At 41.8% G+C, this 20164-nt stretch overlaps 1 protein-coding gene across 1 annotated transcript in view; it reads left to right on the plus strand.

Annotated features, from left to right (window-relative positions):
- Nucleotides 1-20164, plus strand: part of LOC124866480 (transketolase-like) — a 22505-nt gene continuing 2341 nt past the window's right edge. The window contains exons 1-13 of the mRNA XM_047362283.1: nt 1-297; nt 1767-1884; nt 2259-2372; nt 3827-3924; nt 6267-6458; nt 8449-8567; nt 9233-9429; nt 9548-9712; nt 12188-12344; nt 13096-13226; nt 13310-13393; nt 17391-17484; nt 17605-17727. Of these exons, the coding sequence (XP_047218239.1) occupies nt 191-297; nt 1767-1884; nt 2259-2372; nt 3827-3924; nt 6267-6458; nt 8449-8567; nt 9233-9429; nt 9548-9712; nt 12188-12344; nt 13096-13226; nt 13310-13393; nt 17391-17484; nt 17605-17727 (1699 nt within the window). The 5' untranslated portion in view covers nt 1-190. The remainder of the gene's footprint in view (nt 298-1766; nt 1885-2258; nt 2373-3826; nt 3925-6266; nt 6459-8448; nt 8568-9232; nt 9430-9547; nt 9713-12187; nt 12345-13095; nt 13227-13309; nt 13394-17390; nt 17485-17604; nt 17728-20164) is intronic.

Raw genomic sequence — 20164 nt, forward strand, 5'->3', positions numbered from 1 at the left:
TCACTCTCTCTGTGACTCTCATGCTGCGCAGCGCTGCCTCCTTTTAACCCCTGCCATCGTCCTCTGCTCGCCCATCATCTTCCATTTTTTTCTTTAATTCTCCTAAACAATCGTTTTTAACTATTTCCTCCGTTTTATCCCGCTTGTTGCCGCTCTACGTTTTGTTTTTTTTCTTTACTGCATCGGACAGATGGAGGACTACCACAAACCGGACCAGCAGACGGTGCAGGCGCTCAGGAACATCGCCACCCGGCTCCGGATCAACTCCATCAAGGCGACGACTGCAGCAGGCAGCGGGTGAGATAAAACGGCGGGGAGATTATCTACAGAGCTGCTGATACGAGCTGCGCGTTCAACTGTTCTCACTTTATGGGAAATTACTGCTAAAGACATCGGAAATGTTATTTCTAAATGGTATGAGGTGAAAAGCGTGAAGGAAGTGCACAACTATTTCTATGAAGCGCAGTCTGCAGAGGACATTTAGCGGTTTAATGCAGTAGATATTTTTTTCACCTAGTCGGATGATAATTGTGAAGTGGTGTAAGTGTGCGCACAGCATAAAAAAACTTCATTCTTGCGTAAGCTGGGCTCCGTCAGCAGTTTTGCTCAATTTGGGGAAAAATACACATTTAAAAGGAAATGATTTCGAATTTTTGATATTAAGAACATGCTATTTTAATTAGATAAATAGCCTTATTTATTCAACTAATTGAGTTATTCGTCATATTTAAAGAACACTCTTCGAACAATATCATAGATAATTTATTGGATGGGATGGACTTGGAGGATGAGTTGCTGCAGGTGCATCACCCCACGCATATGTAGTTTGAGCTGTGCAGTAGAAGAGGTCAGACAGAACCGACCAGGTCAGACAGAACCGACCATAAGCGTGAAGACTCATGGTTCTGTGCTGCGGATGCAGCCAAAAGGCAACCAGTGAACGCACGTCCGCGCCTGCGTGTCCCGGGGCAAGATGCGCAATCAGAGTAGTTTGTAGACATGAACACGAGAAGCAGTCCCATGTGAGATTGCAAGCTAAACCCGAACAGACCGCCTCTTTCCTCCCTCTAAGCTCTGATAATGAGACGTAATATTTCTATTTATTTTTTTGCGTAAAGTGCTTTATTGGAGCAGTGTTTGCGTGTGGGGAGGTAGGGGCTGGGATGCTGCACGGAAGAAAAATAAACGGCCTTTAAGTGTAGCTGCTCTGAGGCCGATAAAAAAAAAAAAAAGGAACATCTGAAATTCTCATTAGAGCTTACAAAATTAAAACCTAAAAAAGCTGGTGGTCCATTGTTGATGTTTTATCATCTTTAGCTTCATTTGTGTTTAAACATATTTTCTATTTCTGGACAGTAAAGGGAAAAATGCCTTCCTGGAGTTTTGAGTGTGGCAATACTGGGATGTTTTGCAAACAAATAAAAAGTCCACTTCATTTTGTGTTGAATTATCATAGCTTTAACGTGTCGTTTTTTATTATGTGTGGATACGTGAGAAACTAAAAGAAACTGTTATCTGACGTTATTTTTGCAAATGTGACTTTTGAACTCAGGTGTGATGTATTTGTGCGACGTGCCAGTCGAGTGTCGTTTCTGCACGGTGGTCTGAAATAAAATAACCTTTTTGATTGAAGCTTCTTGCTTTACCTCAACTCATTTTAATCTCATGTCTGCACCACAGAACATATTTGTAGATTTAAACAGAAATGCCTTTATCTCTTTAATAAAACCACATGTCTGATTCTCCTACACCCCTTGGTTTTGCAGCCATCCCACATCATGTTGCAGCGTGGCAGAGATCATGTCTGTTCTCTTCTTTCATACCATGAAGTATCGACCTGAAGACCCCCGTAACCCCAACAATGATAGGTTCATCCTCTCCAAGGTAAAACCAGCACTCCCTGGGTGTGGGCTTTGCTCTGGTTGCATGCATATATCTGAAGGAAACGTCACACTAAATATGTTTGTGTCTGTGTGTGTTGAACTGCACCATCATACTCTTCATGACTCTTTCAAATAAACTAAATACGTATTTTTATGTGGGGTTTTTTCTTCATTTTTTAGTTTGCCACACAGCACTGTCTACAGTTTCTGGGGATGCATTTTATCTTAAAGCTGAAAAAAGACAAACAATCTGAGCCGTGTTTTAAACATCCATAATGTGCCCAAATAATTTGAACCATGCAGCATGTAGTAATGATCTAAAAAACCACAGTTTAACAAGGGAATTTAGACACCGTCTTTCCTTTGCCTCCCCAGGGTCATGCAGCTCCTGTGCTGTATGCTGTCTGGGCAGAGGTCGGCTACCTGAAGGAGAACGAGCTTTTGAACCTCCGTAAAGTCGACTCCATCCTGGAAGGACACCCTGTGCCGGTGAGGTGACACCAACTCCTGCAGGAAAGAAGAATCCATCCAAATAAACCAATGTGTTATATTTGGTTCACTCTCGTGCAGACTGTTTCGTAAATTTGAAACTTTGAACAAGTTTACAAATCTGTTCTAAGACCAAAACATTAGAAAATGTTTGCCTGGCCTCTGGGCTCTTAAACACTGCAGCTGCGTTTTGTTTGCTGGAACTGCATGAATGCTTGTGACAGCATTTTGAGTATTCTCTGACACCGAAACAAATCACAAAAAAGGTCAAGGAAAGTTAGAACAATGTTTCCTGTCGTTTTCCTCAAATATGCTAATGAGTTTGGCATCTTTTTAAAATCATCTGCTGTAACTCTTTTTGAAATCCTACAGAGACACGAACAAACAGTGCTGTAAATTATCTTTCCTCCTACAGTTTTGATGCATTTGTCCTTATTTGCCGCTTCTCAATTTTTTTAATTATCAAAAAGTTTTAAGTATCAGGAAAAGATGCCCTGAATGAATACAAAATGTAGTTTTTAAATTTATGATTTTACTTAAGGGGGAAAACTGTCTACACCAACTGGAAATTCCCCCATAATGACTGGTTGTGTTGCCTCTTGGTGGCAACGACTGACATCAAGCATTGTTGATGTCTGGCAATGAGACTTTTACATCAATGTGGAGAAGGTTTTTTTTAAGAATGGACTTCCATTTTAATTTCATGTCAAAGCATCTTAATCAGATTTTAGACTTTGACTAGGCCACTGGCTGGCATTTCCTGTTGCATAACCCAAGTGAGCTTCAGTTTAAGATCATGAACTGATGGTCAGCCATTCTGTTTCAGGATCTTCTGGTAGAGAGCCGAATTTATGGTTCTGTCATTTACAGCAAGTCATCCAGGTCCTGAAGCAGCAAAACAGCCACACATCATCACTCTACTATGTTTGACTAGTTTGATCTTCTTTTTTCTCAAATCTTGCTAGTTTCTCACCGGAGGTAACGACAAGTACACCTTCCAAAATGTTCTGATTCTATCTAGTCAGTCCACGTAATATTTTCCCAAACGTCCCGGAGACCATCAGGATGTTTTTTTGAAATATGAGGAAGGACTTTGTGTTCTTTTTGGTCCGCAGTGGTTTTAGCCTTTGATTGTTTCCATGAAATGCTATTTTGTCTAGTCTCTTCCTTATTGCTGAATCATGAACACTGGTAATAACTGAGGGAAGTGAGGCCTGCGGAGATTTAAATGTTGTGCTGCAGACATTATCAACTCTGTTTACATCAAGTCCAGACACGACAACACTAAAACTCATCTACAACACAGATTGGACCCTATTGCACGTTCTTGTCCACTTGGAAAAGAAAAAAACAATCTATTCTCTGTATTTCACTGACTCTGGTACAGTGTAACATGTATAAAATGCAAGTGTGTGTGTGTGTGTGTGTGTGTGTGTTGCTGTTCTTGCCAACAGAAGCAGCAGTTTGTCGATGTGGCCACTGGATCTCTGGGTCAGGGACTGGGAGCCGCTTGTGGAATGGCCTACACTGGAAAATACTTTGACAAGGCCAGGTAACATCCACAAAAATATGCACACAGAGCGAGCTCACCCAGAGACTTTGCAACATTTAAACAGGAGCTGAGCAGCTACATTTGCACCTGCAGCAAGGCAGGCTGTATGACGCTATGCATGATATAACATCCACGGCAGGGAGCTGTGCAGGTACAACATTTCATCCTGGAAGACTTGCATCTGTGGTCTGTGGTGACATTTAGACCAGTGCTTTCATCCTGTTTCACCTTTAGATCCTAATCTGGAGACAAACTGATCAAAATGAGGGGTTTAAGTGATAAAATAAATTGATAATACTTTTTAAACTGTTGGTTTACAAAGATGCAATTATAATTCACATGAATAGATTTTTACAGTTTAAATGTAGATCATTTTCCATTGGTCTTTCACTCCATCTAACAATCCCACACTGTTCTTCATTTAAACACTTACTCAGCTGATTCGTTTGGATCGCTCCACGTGTGTCTGCTTTGTTCTGTTGCGATCTAGAAAGAACCATGTGGATTTCTCTCCAACAATAGACAGACATTGTTGTGTAGCCTCTAAAGAGACAAAACACACGCCATTCACACTTTCATAAAATGTGGCTAAGATTCAAAAATTGTGCTGAAATTCCAGCTTCAGGAACAGACTGAATAATTTTATTCCAAACAGAACCGAAGGAGACTGTCTCAAAGACAGGTTGGTCTCCTGAACCCCAACCGTGAGTGAAACAGGCGTTATAGGAAAGCCGTAGCTGCAGCACAAGTCCTTCATGTTGCGTTCTGCATTCTGTGTGCACTCGATTGTTTCTGCTCTAATAATCACACACGCTAAAACACAGTTGATCCAGCATCGCTCTGCCTCACCCATGTTCCACATCTCCTCTCCAAAAAACAGCAAACTCCCACACTGTACTTCAGCTGTGCTCAGATATACTGTACATGTTAGGTCTTTATTATAAGTATTTTCTAAAGGTGCGGGCAAAACCTCACCAAGCATAAATAACAAAACCAATGAGTTTCATTAGAAATGTTAGATAAACCCTCCTGAGCAGCATATATATCATCCTCCACAGACATATATGTTAAACTGCATTAGCACCTAAATGTTTTTTTTTTGTAGTGGAGCAGCAAGCTTAAATAAAGGACCCCAGCAGCTGCAGGGTGGATCTAATTAAAATATGATACACCGATTACCTTGTCTGATGCCCTTATGTCTGCTTCAATGCTCTGCAGTTGTAAACAAAGAAATTAGAGACAGTGCCAACAAAAAACTGCAGAGTTCATTCCTATGCACCTTCACAATTCTTTGCAAATCTACCAGAAAAATCAGCATACAGTACCTTGAAAAAGTATTTATAGCATGTGAACTTAAAGTTCACATGCTATAAATACATCCTTATATGATATAAACTGATTTTCGTGAAACATGGTAAGTGGTTTTCAGCATATTATTTATTCTTTGTTTTTACAAAACTGTAAATGTGGAATACATTTGTATTCAGCCCCACTGAGTAAATATTTTGCAGAACCACATTTTGCTGCAAGTACAGCTAGAGATCTTTTGAGGCTTGTCTCGAACACGTCTCAAAGGAATGAATATATTTGCAAGGGCCTGGCTCACTGAAGATTTTGACTGAAACCTTCATGCTTCATCTTTTCTTCATCAGTTTTGTATAGACAGGATGCAATGTTATGAGTAACACAACTCAGAAACATCCCCAATGGCTGAGTTTGGGTTATTTGCAGGAAGAGTTTTCACCTTGTCTTACTGCGTTATTCTCAGGTCACAGACCATATAAGTAATTATTTGTTTCGTAATCAGAACTGTTGGAGATGTGCAGAAAGCATCTCAAATCATTTAGCCTGTTTGAAAACTGTGCATTTGAATACTCATTAGTTTAAAAGAAATATGCATTAAAATAATAACAGTAAAACCGGTATTTATTTTAAATCTTGTTTCAGAAGCTCAGCTTTGAGTTAGAGATTATTTCTGCCAGTTTCTCACTGGCTTTCCTCTCATCTCTTTCCACTCATCCTCCTTATTTTAGCTCGTCTTTGCCAGATGTTAGTTTTTCGGAGCTCATGGTTGGAATGTGGGCTTTAATGCTGCATGTCTCAGCCAGCTTTTAAACAACAATGTATCCATCGGACAGGAAATCTGTCAGAAGACATTAAGCCACAGAAACAACCACTGATAAAGATCGGAGAGTGGTGGAAGGCAGGGTCTGACCAGGGATGGAGGGTGTTTGTTTGGTGCATTTGTTTAGGTTTTAGGGTCAGCAACAAGATTATGAGGAGATGTGACGGGAGTGAATGTGGTGATGATATTGTCTGTTAACAACTCTCTATGTACGTAGCTATAGGGTGTTCTGCCTGCTAGGTGACGGAGAGCTGTCGGAGGGTGCGGTGTGGGAGGCAATGGCCTTCGCCTCCTTCTATCAGCTGGACAACCTGGTGGCCATATTGGACATTAACCGGCTGGGCCAGAGCGACCCAACTCCATTGCAGCACCATGTGGAGAAGTATCAGCGGCGCTGTGAGGCCTTTGGGTGAGCAGAGGCTGAAATGTTTGAGCTGTCTCATCTATTTGTTATGCAAAGAAACTAGGGCTGGACAATATTAGGAAAACGTGATATGCAGTAAGATTGGTAAATGCTGCAATAATGATTTGACCTGTGATAAATAAACAAATAATTAAAGTGTATTACTGTCTATCTGCTTTGGAGTCATAGAAAGCTTGGACCCCAGATAACGAGTGGTCTATAGAGCTACTTCAGCAACAAGATTTCATATAAAATTGAGTTGCTTCTGGCCGATATCTGCGGTCCTGCCATTAAATCGACCTAGTTGTAGTTTCCTAATGAATTAACCACCTTTCCATCTCTCTACCTTCCAGATGTTTTTATTCTGCATTAAACAACTGTCATCAAATGTACTATAGACATAAAGAGCCTGAATACTTGGTACTTAAACGATTAGCTAGCATTCATTGCAGTCCAAGCAGTTCTTCATAATGTGCAATTTGAGCACACTGAATGTGATAATGATAAATTAGGGAAATAATGTGCAGCCCTGGAAGCAACCATATGATATCAAAGTAATACACTCCGGGTAAAAAATGGTCCAAAAGATTTGCACAAAACAAAAGTATGAATTATCATCCCTGCTACTGTTGTTTTGCATTTTTATGAAGTTATCCTTTGTATATCTTTTATAGGTAATCCGCATGTCCAAAGTAATCAAAACAAGCAGATTCATAAATTAAATTTGCGTAATCAGTAGAACGACATGCAAGTAGAACAGAAGCAGTAAAAAGGCAACCAAAGTCAGTAAACCAGAATAAGTGTCTGTGTTTAGAAAGCAATCATGCAGCTCATCATTGCAAATTAAAATCAGCTGCTTTTGTCTTAATTGAGGACCCATAAAATGGTTTGTCATTGACAAGATATTGCACAAGACGTACCTCATGATGGGTAAAAGCAAAAAGCTATCTCAAGACCCTTCCAACATTTTGTAGCACCACATACTAATGGCATTGGTTGAAGATCTATTGCAGGTGTAACGTCTGAATTTTTCAAAGAGCACTATTGGGATGATAATTGGCAAGTCAGACGAACATAATTTCACCATAAACCGGCCATGGCCAGGTTCTCCTTGGAAGATTTCTGGCAGAGGGGGCAAAATAATAATTAGTAGATTTGTCCAAGAAGCAAGGACTTTTCTAAGAGAGTTCAGAGTGACCAGGAATTACCAAGTACAGTTATTTCAATGGAATTCGGTAAAACAAGCACTCTGCTTGAGCTGATTACTGCAAAAGACTCCACTGTTGAAGAAAAGCTTTTTGAGGCTTGTTTTGCTGTAGAATATTCTAGTCAGATGAAAGTCTCATCTGACTAGACTCTTTGAATCTCAATGCAAACACAATATTTGGAGTAGTGACGCTGGGCATCATCCTAACTGCTGCCAGACGTCATATAGGTGAAGTAAGGATGAATCGATACATTTATCGAGACATTCTTGATAAGAATCAAAGGATGAATCATGGGTGGATTCTTCAGCAAGACAGTGTACCCCCCTACCCCCACCCAACAGCCAAGGAAACTCCTCAGGTGGTTTCAGAGAAGTAAATAAAAATGTTATAATGGCCCAGTCAGTCCTGCTGAAAACTATGAAATTAGTGGCTAGACGAGGCCTTCAAGGTTCAAAGACAGTTTATGTGGAAGAATGGGTCAAAATACCCCTGAACGATGAATGTGACTAGTTTCTACAGGGGCTGACTTCAAATTATTATCACCAATAGAAAGACTTGTCTAAGTATTTAATGCTTTTCATTTTGTGGAATCCCTGTGATTCCCCTTTATTAAGCTCATTTGTTGTTTGGTTTAGATTTTTACGTATGCATGGATTACTTCATGCACATCTGATGTGAATTTCATGTCAACAGCCCCATTAGAAACACAAATACTAAAGAAAATGTTTACATGACTGATACTTTTTTCCCCCATATAATTAGTAGCTTTATTTCCTCTGTTTGTCCAGCTGGCATTCTATTATTGTGGATGGTCACAGTGTGGAGGAGCTGTGTAAGGTGCTGAGTCAACCCCGCCACCAACCTCTCGCCGTCATTGCCAAAACCATCAAGGGCAAAGGCATCCCAGGTACAACATTCAGCCAGGATTAAACACCAGTGAGGAGGAGAATTGCAATCTGAACCTGAAGTTACTGGAATGATTCAGTGAAATGATGAGGGAAAAAAATTACGTGGTTAAAAAGGTGCAAAGTGACTCAGATGCGGTTTGAGTGGCTTGAGCCTCCAAATGGCCATAATCCAGGCCGCTCTGTTGTGCTTTAGCTGCTGCAACTCAATAATCCTTCAGAATGTGAAAGATACGCTTTCAGCAGCCGCCCATTGTCCTCATGTTATGATAAAAAATAAGGCCCAAAGTACATGTGTGTGAGAGAGAAATTGGCACAGAGACAGTTGTTTTAACAGCCTGGCATTTAGGAGCTTTACTTCTTCACTAAGAAAGCTAAAATTCTTCTGATCCCATATTTTAACCCCTAATATTTGAAACAGCCTGTTGTGACTTTGTGAAGTGGAAAATTATGATTCTGACATCTGGACAGGCTTATTCCTGTCTGCAGTTGGATAAATATAAAGATGATAAGTTTATGCTAAAGATTAGAGGGAGTTTTGGTTGCAGAATATGCATGAAGTCCTCCTTAAAATCAGCTTATGTACACATCTGATCCCTGGAATACTGCAGGCTAACTCCTCAGGATAGCGCTTTGAAAAATATCACTGTGTTTACGTGTCTGTCAGCGGCTGAGGATAAGATGGGCTGGCACGGAAAGCCTGTGCCCAAAGATATGTCGGATGTCGTGATCAGGGAGCTGCAGAGCCGCACCATCAGCTGCAACAAGCGCCTCTATCCTGCTCCGCCCATTGAGGACACCTCATCTGTCAGCCTCCGCAACATTCGCATGCCAAGCGCGCCCAACTACAAACCTGGAGACAAGGTAAGGTTACTGATGATAGCCATCTGACATTTAGCTTGTTAAGCGCAAACACTGGTGCCATTTTTAAGTTCTCTGTGCATTTGAGGTATTATCTACTGGTTTGTGTGTTTATAACCAGATTGCTACAAGAAAGGCATATGGCATGGCTTTGGCCAAACTGGGCCGTTACAATGAACGAGTGGTCGTCCTTGATGGAGATACGAAGAACTCCACCTTCTCTGAGCTCTTCAAAAATGAGCACCCCAACCACTACGTGGAGTGCTACATTGCAGAGCAGAACATGGTAAGTCATATGGAGCACATACAGGATTAGAGCAGGGAGATTGAAGAACAAAGCCAAAATATTAAGGTTGTGGTAGAAAGTTTACAAGAAGAAAACATTAGGAAACATTCTCACTGTGAACAAAAGCCTTCAGTGAATTTGGTAGATATGTATTTCAGGCTCACCCTGATGTAATTATGCATCTTAATTGGGTAAAAATGTAAACAAATAAAGGAAACAAATACAAAGAACTCACCTCACAAATATGTCTGCAGTTTGTTTTCTGTCCAGAAAACTGACAAAATATTTTGTTGCTAAAATATGAGTGTTGAATTTGTTATCCAGTGATATATTCTATGTTAGGAATTAGTTCAGTTGGGAGACAATGTTGCTTTTACGCTTCATTACAGTCAAGATCAGAGAACTTACTAGAAATATTCCTCAAACCACCATGCGATTTTTAAAATATTACTTTTCTAAATTTAAGTCTTTTGCACAGTTCTATAAACCGAATATACATATTACATTAACACCACAAACCTCTATGTAATTTGTAGGGATGTTATTTGACAGACCAGCACAAAGTAGTGCAGAAATGTGAAGAGGAAGTAAAATGACACAAATAAAATAAATAAACAAATAAAATCTGAAAAGTGTGGCATGCATTTGCATTCAAACCCCTTTACTCTGAGACACCTACATAAAATGCAGGTCATTTGCTTTCAGAAGTCTCTTAATTAGCAAATTGTGCAGGTCTGCGTGTAATTTATTAATTGTATAAACACATCTGTTCTGCTGAGAGGTCAGATGTTTTTTTTAGAGAACATTACTGAACAAACAGCATCATGAAGACCACGAAACACAGCAGACAGGTCCAGGAAAAAGATGTGGAGAAGTTTAAAGCACGGTTAGGTTCTTAAACAATATCCCAAGCTTTTAAACATCTCATGGAGCACATCAATCATTCAAAAATGACTAGGGTATGGCAAAGGCACAGGACATGTTCATTAACCTATACTGAATGGGAACTTCACCAGTCAGAGCCAGAAACCGCTACAGAGGACAGCAGAGGTTATCACTGGCAGCAGTCTCAATAGGAATAACAATAGAGCCAAAGCTCTATGTTCCCATTTCCTTTTTCAACGGTCACTTTCCTTCCACTTCGACATCATGTACTTCCTTGTGTTGCTGTACAATGGCGGAGCCAGAAAAGTTTCTTAGGGGTAGCCAGACTGAAACCATTGCTCACTGAGGGGTGGCGGAAAACTGATCTTAGGTTTCTTTGTGTGGATTGAGCAGTGGTTCTCTGTCACTCTCTCATTACATAGAAGACTCGTAGATGACTGGCACACATGACTAACTTGCCTTCTCCCCTATATTTAATAACAAAAGTACACAAATAACTTCTCAAAGAGCATGACTTTTGTGTTTGTCAGCTTTCATGTTAATATATCATCAATGTGGATAATTCACTGTATTTTCGTGGTCGGTTTACTAACAAGTGAAGTGTCAAACAGAAAAAACAGCTTTCAAAACCAGCTTTGGTATGCTTATGACATTCAGTGTGAAAGGGAAGTCTTGTGTGACAAAACCTGCACAACCTTTATGGAGGCAAGGACTGCCTCCAATTACATCAGGAAGACCTGCATAATAAGCTTCTTTATGTGTTCATAAACAAAATAAAAAAGATCTGAAGCAGTTGTGTAGTTTGTCTTTCTAGTTGTGATGCACAGAAAACAGTTTACAATCAACAGCAAAGAAATTCACAAAACTTACTAATGTTTTATAATTTTACAAATCTCATTTGAATATCGAGCAATAAAGCCGTCACAACCTTAAATTCAAAATACTTTCCCAAAGACTGATTCGCAACTCCTTGAGGCTCCCATACCAAAGTTCATAGTTGGTGCTCAGTAGGTAGCAACTCATAATTTAAGTTGATATATGAAAAAAAAAAACTAGCTTCTTAAACTACTAAAAGTTTAAGAAGTATAGCAAAGTTTGACAATCCTGTCTGCATTACACCACCAAAGTGCTCCAAGATAGGAAACTTTTCAAACAAAGTGAATAAATGTCACTCTGACCTGAGGTTAAGGGAAAAATGAAAGGGAAATGACACCGTGCTCCATAAAGTCCTGCTATATTTGACTGATTTTGTGAACGTGAACCAAAACTACTTCTGTTATAATAGTGTTAGTGGTTGACATTCTATTTGAGAGTATTATTGCTGCCACCATCTGTTTTGGAGGGGAACTGCTTGTTCCAAGGTGCGCTCTGCTGGTAAATTATGTCCCTGTGGGAAAAACAAATCAATTGGCTGGGGTGACAGCAGGGGGTGGCCAAGGATTGGCTTATGGTGGCTATGGCCACCCCTGGCCACCCTCTAGCTCTGCCCCTGTAGCTCTAGCACATTATAGCCCAATACAATTCACATAATTTTCCTTGTGTCTACCCACCTTATTGCCGTATCTGCTGTCTCCTTCCTGTCTCATTCAGGTGAGCGTGGCGATTGGCTGTGCCGTCCGGGACCGCAACGTGGTGTTCGCCAGCACCTTCGCCACATTCTTCACCCGAGCCTATGACCAGCTTCGGATGGCCGCCATCTCTGAGAGCAACATCAACCTTTGTGGCTCCCACTGTGGTGTTTCCATCGGTCAGTTCCTCTCATGCTGCTAAAGCTTCTTAAATTTTAAAAAGTTTCAAGCCTTTGGTTTCTACATCTTGACTGAGAAAATAGGGGACAAATAATCAGTACACTGACTGTAGCATAAGGTGGCTATTGGCAGGTTTGCAGGCGTTCATATAAGAAATGGGACAAAAACGTGATGGTAAGCATAACTCATGGTTATAACCTGTTGAAAGGTATATTACCATGTTCTTCCACTCTACTTGATTTTTAAATTGGGTTTAAGGATAGATGGAGGTCTCTTTCTAAGCCAGTTTGGGATAATCCAATTTTCAGATTCATTCACCAAGTTGAGCTGTTCAACAGACTGTTATACAGGTCCTTTCAAATGTATTCCTACCCTGTGAACCTTTTCACATTTTGCCCCCTTTACTGTGATAGCCCTGAATAAAATCCAGTGCAACAAATAGACTTGGGAAGTAAATGTGGAAAAGGTGTGAATAGTTTTGCAAGGTTTTGTTTGTCAGAATGTTAAGACTTCATCCCTCGTCTTCTCTTTCTCTAAGTCATGTAAATCTTCCTACTCCTCCCCTGAAATCCTGTCTTTTCTCCACCTCTGTCACTGTCTTGGATGTGATTACATTGCCTTTCCTTTTCTCTTTCTCTATCCTGTCACCTTCTCCTTCCCCTCACCAGTTACACCCTGTGTCAGTTTGTTCTTCTCCAGTTGCAGTGAACGTTCACCTGACTATTTGGTTTGTTGCTGAACTGTATATAGGTGAAGACGGACCCTCTCAGATGGGCCTGGAGGATCTGGCCATGTTTAGAGCTATTCCCACTTCAACCATCTTTTACCCAAGCGATGGGGTCTCCACGGAGAAGGCTGTGGAGCTTGCAGCCATCACAAAGGTACTCAGATTTAACTTTTAATTTGTAAAAATAAGTTTAAAAATGTGACATTACATTGAACAATGATTTCTGTGTTGTTCCAGGGTTTGTGTTTCATCCGAACAAGTCGCCCAGAGAACAACATCATTTACAACTGCAATGAAGACTTCCATGTTGGTCAGGCTAAGGTCTGTTGCAGCGTTTCCTTCACGTTATTTCTTCTTAATTCAGTTGCATTTCACTTTTAAATCTGTTTATATTCAGTTAAAACTGGATATTTACACACACTGGATAAAAGACACAAAGAAATGTTTTTCACGTAATCTGACACTAAATCAGACTTAATGTGTCCTGTTTGAGGTCTGTTAGGAAAACCAAAATATTTTTTTTAGACGTTTTTTTTTAGGCTTTGTTCAAATTCACAATATTTGAGTTAAATGGAGATGCATTTTGAGGCAAGGTGTCGGGAAGAGAATTGTGGACTATCATAAGTCTCTTTTAACTATGGTACAATTTCCAGATGCCTGAAACTGCCTCATTCATATGTTAAAACAATTACATGCACAAGTAAACAACATGGGAGTATCCAGCCATCATACCATTCAGGAAGCAGACTGGTTCTGTATCCAGATCAAAGCGTTTTGATGCGCATCAACCCAGGAACAAAAGCAAAAAACCTAGCGAAGAGACTGGCTGAAGCTGGTTAGAGTGTCATCATCCACAGTGATAACGGGCTAAAAGGCCACTCAGTGAGGAAGAATCTGTTACTCCAAAGTAGTATTAAAAGGTCACATCACAGTTTGCAAATGCCCTCAAGAACAAAGACCTTTATTTTTGGAGACGTGTCTTTTGGTCTGTATAAAACTAAAATTAAAAGTTTTTGCCTTAATGACAATTGTTGTAATGGCCATCAGTTTTCACCTCTCTCTGCAAAGTTGTCTTGTCAGCAGCTAAATAGATCCTGTACCAGGTTTAGGTGGAGAAGGTGAGTGTACTCTCCACCGCAGTCCTGTAGAAAGCAACCCAAGGCTGTGTTCAGTCTAGCCTGCTTCAGCTTCCTTAGAAAGAAGAGGCGTTGGTGAGCTTTATTTTTGATGTAGGATGTGTTGATGGTCCATATCAAGTCCATCAATGAACAGGGAGGTGACTTAAGGATGAGTTCAGGCAGGAAGTTGAAGCTTGGGCACAAATAGGTCTTCCAAATGGACTATGATGCAAGTCATACAGCCTAGTTAATACAATGTGGCTTAAGGACAACAAGGTCATTTTTTGAGCAGCCATAATAAAACCCTGATCTCAGTCCCATAGATTTGTGGGCAGAGCTGAAAGGTTTGCGTAATCAAGCAGACCTACAACCCTAACTCAATTACACCAGTTCTGTCAGGAGGAATGGGTAAAAATTCAAGCAAACTGTAGTGAGAAGCTCATGGAAGGAAACCCAAAACTCGTACTCGTCGTCTTCCGCTTTATCCGGGAACGGGTCGCGGGGGCAGCAGACTCAGCAGAGACGCCCAGACGTCCCTCTCCCCAGACACCTCCTCCAGCTCCTCCGGGAGCCCAAGGCGTTCCCAGGCCAGCCGTGAGACATAGTCCCTCCAGCGTGTCCTGGGCCGTCCCCAGGGCCTCCTCCCGGTGGGACGTGCCTGGAACACCTCCCGAGGAAGGCATCCAGGAGGCATCCGGTATAGATGCCCGAGCCACCTCAACTGGCTCCTCTCGATGTGGAGGAGCAGCGGCTCTACTCCGAGCCCCTCCCGGATGGCCGAGTTCCTCACCCTATCTCTAAGGGAGTGCCCGGCCACCCTACGGAGGAAGCTCATTTTCGCCGCTTGTATCCGGGATCTCGTTCTTTCGGTCATGACCCAAAGTTCATGGCCATAGGTGAGGGTAGGAACGTAGACCGACCGGTAAATCGAAAGCTTCGCTTTTCGGCTCAGCTCTTTCTTCACCACAATGGACCGGCACAGCGCCCCCATTACTGTGGCAGCCGCACCGAAACCAATCTGTTGACCTCCCGCTCCATTCTTCCCTCACTCGTGAACAAGACCCCGAGATACTTAAACTCCTCCACTTGAGGCAGGAACTCCCCTCCAACCTGAAGAGGACAAGCCACCCTTTTCCGGTAGAGAACCATGGCCTCTGACTTGGAGGAGCTGATCTTCATCCCAGCCGCTTCACACTCGGCTGCGAACCACCCCAGTGCATGCTGTAGGTCTCGGCTAGAGGGGGCCAGCAGGACCACGTCATCTGCAAAAAGAACAGACGAAATCCTCTGGTCGTCCCCAAACCAGACCCCCTCTGGCCCTTGGCTGCGCCTAGAAATCCTGTCCATAAAAGTTATGAACAGGACCGGTGACAAAGGGCAGCCCTGCCAGAGTCCAACATGCACCGGGAACAGGTCCGACATAGTGCCGGCAATGCGAACCAAACTCCTGCTCCGCTTGTACAGAGACTGGATGGCCCCTAATAAAGGGCCCCCGATTCCATACTCCTGGAGCACCCCCAACAGGGCATCACGAGGGACACAGTCGAATGCTTTCTCCAGGTCCACAAAACACATGTGAACCGGTTGGGCAAACTCCCATGAACCCTCGAGCACCCTGTAGAGGGTATAGAGCTGGTCCAGTGTTCCACGGCCGGGACGAAAACCACACTGCTCCTCCTGAAGCCGGGGTTCGACTATCGGTCGGACTCTCCTCTCCAATACCCTGGCGTAGGCCTTACCAGGGAGGCTGAGGAGTGTGATCCCCCTGTAGTTGGAACACACCCTCCGGTCCCCCTTCTTATGAAGGGGGACCACCACCCCAGTCTGCCAGTCCACTGGGCACTGTCCCCGACCGCCACGTAATGTTAAAGAGGCATGTCAACCATGACAGCCCCACAACATCCAAAGACTTGAGGTACTCAGGGCGGATCTCATCCAACCCCGAAGCCTTGCCACCGCGGAGCTTTTTAACCACCTCGGTGACTTCAGCCTGGGCGATGAAAGAGTCCAACCCCGAGTCCCCAGGCTCTGTTTCCACCTGGGAATGCGTGATGGCAGGATTGAGGAGATCCTCGAAGTATTCCTTCCACTGGCCGATAATGTCCCCAGTCGAGGTCAGCAGCTCTCCACCTCCACTGTAAACAGTGTTGGTGAAGCACTGCTTCCCCCTCCTGAGGAGCCGGACGGTTTGCCAGAATCGCTTTGGGGCCAGCCGGTAGTCCTTCTCCATGGCCTCACCGAACTCCTCCCAGGTCCGAGTTTTTGCCTCTGCCACCGCCCGGGCCGCGACACGCTTGGCCTCACGGTAAACCCAAAACATTTAAGCCAAATTATAGAGTCTGAAAGGTAACTCCAACTTTCTATTAGAGCTGGCCCATCGTAGACAGCACATGCACCACTAGTACTACAGATACCTAAATGTTCTGCTAGTGCATTGAAATGTCCATCAGGACCCTCAAGCCCTCATCTCTGTTGATATTCAGCATTGACCTCATGCTACTACCGGTCACGTTGTACAGACAGACAACCAGATGCCAGCTATCTGCCTTGGAACAGTATACATGACAGAAGATCAGAGTGTAGTAAACTGAGCTGAAGGGGGAAAATGTATAAAAACTCCTGAATAGGCAAAAAGATATTAAGAAATCTCTCTTAATTATTCTGGCATTTAGCGAATAGAAATATTTTAGTAATCTGACCTAAAACAAGGAAGGGTTAGTCTAATTTAAAAGCTCATGTTTCTTTTTAAACAGCGTTTCTACTGGACGAATAAACAAATCACAATGAAAAATGACTTTTGGGTGTGTAGCGCTGGTGGTGTAGGTGTTAGCGCGCGACCACATATAGAGGCTGTAGTCTCAATGCGGCCGTCCCGGGTTCGAGTCTTGGACCGGGCGACCTTTGCCGAATGTCTCCCTTCTCTTTGTCTCTCCTTCCTGCCTGCCTACTGTCAAAAATAAAGGCCTCTAGTGCAAAAAAAAAAAAAAGAAAAAGACTTTGAGGCACTTTATATAAAACAAATTGATTCATTTCAAATCTAGCTACCTTTAAAATTAATTTCACATTTAGTCACTGCATGATGCAATACAAATCAGTCTTTTGCACTCTGGGATTATTGGGAACGATTAAACCAGCAGAGCTGTGGACACACTGACATTTGTTATCCATATAACAACGTCATATTTTATCTTCACACTCAGGTTGTCTTTAAAAGCAATGATGACCATGTGACCGTGGTTGGAGCAGGAGTGACCCTCCATGAGGCTCTGGCTGCAGCAGAAATGCTGAAAAAAGGTAGGAAGCCACAGAGAGAAAAACATGGACAGAAACCAGCCTAAAGACACAGAAAAGATAAAACACATTCCATGAAAAATTACCATATGTACATTTTGATTTTTTTTTTCTCTTCATTAGAGAGAATCAACGTTCGTGTGATCGACCCGTTCACCATCAAACCCCTGGACTCCAAGACTATCATCGACAGCGCCAGGGCCACCAGAGGACGCATCGTCACAGTGGAAGACCACTATTATGAAGGTGAAAAATGAGAAACTTGTTTTGCAAAATATAAATTCATACCTTATGGCTAAAAAAATCGTTTTTATAAATTACCATTACCATGTGTTTTGCAATTTTCAAACATGAAACTTTGATCAAAAATGTTTTCTGTAAAATTTTAAAGGTTTATTTTATCTTGATTGACCACCGTCATAGAAAGGCAGAAATAGCCCCATCTCAAAGTCACTATATTTACCTAATCTATTTAATTTGGTTGAATATGTGGTCACATTAGTGTCCCATGGCATTTCGCCTTCTTATAGTTGTGCTCTGAAGAGCTGAATTACACAAGGTTTACTCTTTTTTTTTTCACATTTCAGTAATGTACAAAAATAATAAATGCCTCTGCGGTGCATGGATATAGTCATTTTCTGTATTTTCATCACATATATGTTCAGGTCAGAGGAGTCATATTTGTGGATCTTTGTGTTATTTGTTTATTAACCTTTGTGTTTTTGCAGATGACAAACTGAAAATAGAGGAGAATGAAGAGGGTAGTCGGTGTACATAACTTAATCTTGATGAATGGTAGGAGGAGCTGAAGAACCAGGGCTGTCAGAGCTTCTTAATTTCAACTCTGGCCTTTGGGCTCCTGCTGACCTAGATATAGCTGCAGCCTGACGGACACAAGCTTCTAAAAATTGCTTTCGATCTCATTTTGTCTTCTCCTTTCTATATGTTTTTGGTCGTCTTGATAAGGCTGCTGTTGCGGTCATTTATTTGATCTTTTTGTTGTTGAGAGTCAGAGGACGAACAGTAAAGGAATAGCAAGCGTGGTTTTGCAAACAGAAACACATGTAGTGCCTTGCAAAAGCTTTCAAAAACCTTGTACTTTACTGCCACAAACGTTGATGTGCTTTATTTGGGTTTTATGTGATAGATCAACACAAAATACCACATAAATAAGTGGAAAGAAAAGGATACATAATTTGCAAAATGTCTTTTGCAAAAATTATCTGGAAAGTGTGGCATGCATTTGTATTCAGCTATCCTGAGTCATTATCAAGTTTTGTAAAGATTTCAAGCTGCAACCGATCATCAAATGGATTCAGGTGTGGACTTTGACTGGGCCAATCTAACACATCTTTGATCTAAACCATTCCAGTGTAGTACTGGCTGTGTGTTTGCTGTCCTTGCTGGAAGGTGAACCTTTGTTCCAGTCTCAAGCCCTTTGCTGCTTCTAAGCAAATTTCTTTCAGGATTGCTTTGTATTTAGTTCAACTCTCCAGCTTACCTGTCCTTGCTGAAGAAAAGTATCCCACAGCCTGATGCTGCCACTACCATGCCTTGTCCTGGGAATGGGTGAGGTGTAGTCTTCGTTTTCCACCACACAGAATTTTGCATGTAGGCCATGAAGTTACATTTTGCCTCATCTGACCCAAGCACCCTCTTCTACGGTACTGGGCAAACGTTTTAGGCAGGTGTGAAAAAATATTGTAAACAAAGAATGGTTTCAGAAATGGAAATGTTAATTATTTATTTTCATCAATGAATAAAATGCAGTGAATGAACAAAAGAGAAATCTAAATCCATATTTGGTGTAACCACCCTTTGCCTTCAAAACAGCATCAATTCTTCTAGGTCCACTTGCACACAGTTTTTGAAGGAACTCGGCTGGTAGGTTGTTTCAAACATCTTGGACAACCAACCACAGATCTGTGGATGTAGGCTTTCTCGCATCCTTCTGTCTCTTCATGTAATCCCAGACACACTCAATGATGTTGAGATCAGGGCTCTGTGGGTCACTTCCAGTAAGTCTTGTTTTTCTTTACGTTTCTTATTGAGTTTGGCTGTATGGTTGGGTTCGCTCACATAGCATTTTGTACACCATTTTTTCACACCTGCCTAAAACATTTGCACGGTACTGTACATGTTTGCTGTGTCCCCTATATGACTCAAGGCAAACTGCCAATTTGGCTTCCTGTTGCTTTCTTTGAATAATGACTTTCTTCTTGCCACTCCTACATAATGATAAATGAGCTGTGCTCCTTAAGATGTTCTTTTTCTTTATGTTTTATAATTCATTCCAGCTTTAAACATTTTTACATATTCCCCCGTGATCTAATCTGTCTGCTGTGTTCCTTAGTCTTCATGATGCTGAAAGTTCTCCAATGTTCTCTAACAAACCTCTGGGACATTCATAGAACGGCTGGATTTATAGTAAGATTGAATTACACACACTGGACTATTCACTAATTAAGTGGAAAGGATGAGGTAAATACATAAGCAAATTTTTCAGATTTTTATTTGTAAAAAAAATTAAAACATTCATGTTCCGTTTACCTCACAATTAGGCACTGCATTGTTTTGGTCCATCACATAAAATCAAAATAAAATACGTTGATGTTTGTGGTCGTGATCACCAGATGTGTAAACGTTTTGCAAGGCGCTGTGTCCATACTGACATGGCTGTTGC

This window comes from Girardinichthys multiradiatus, chromosome 1, assembly GCF_021462225.1.
Source record: "Girardinichthys multiradiatus isolate DD_20200921_A chromosome 1, DD_fGirMul_XY1, whole genome shotgun sequence".
Taxonomy (NCBI): domain Eukaryota; kingdom Metazoa; phylum Chordata; class Actinopteri; order Cyprinodontiformes; family Goodeidae; genus Girardinichthys; species Girardinichthys multiradiatus.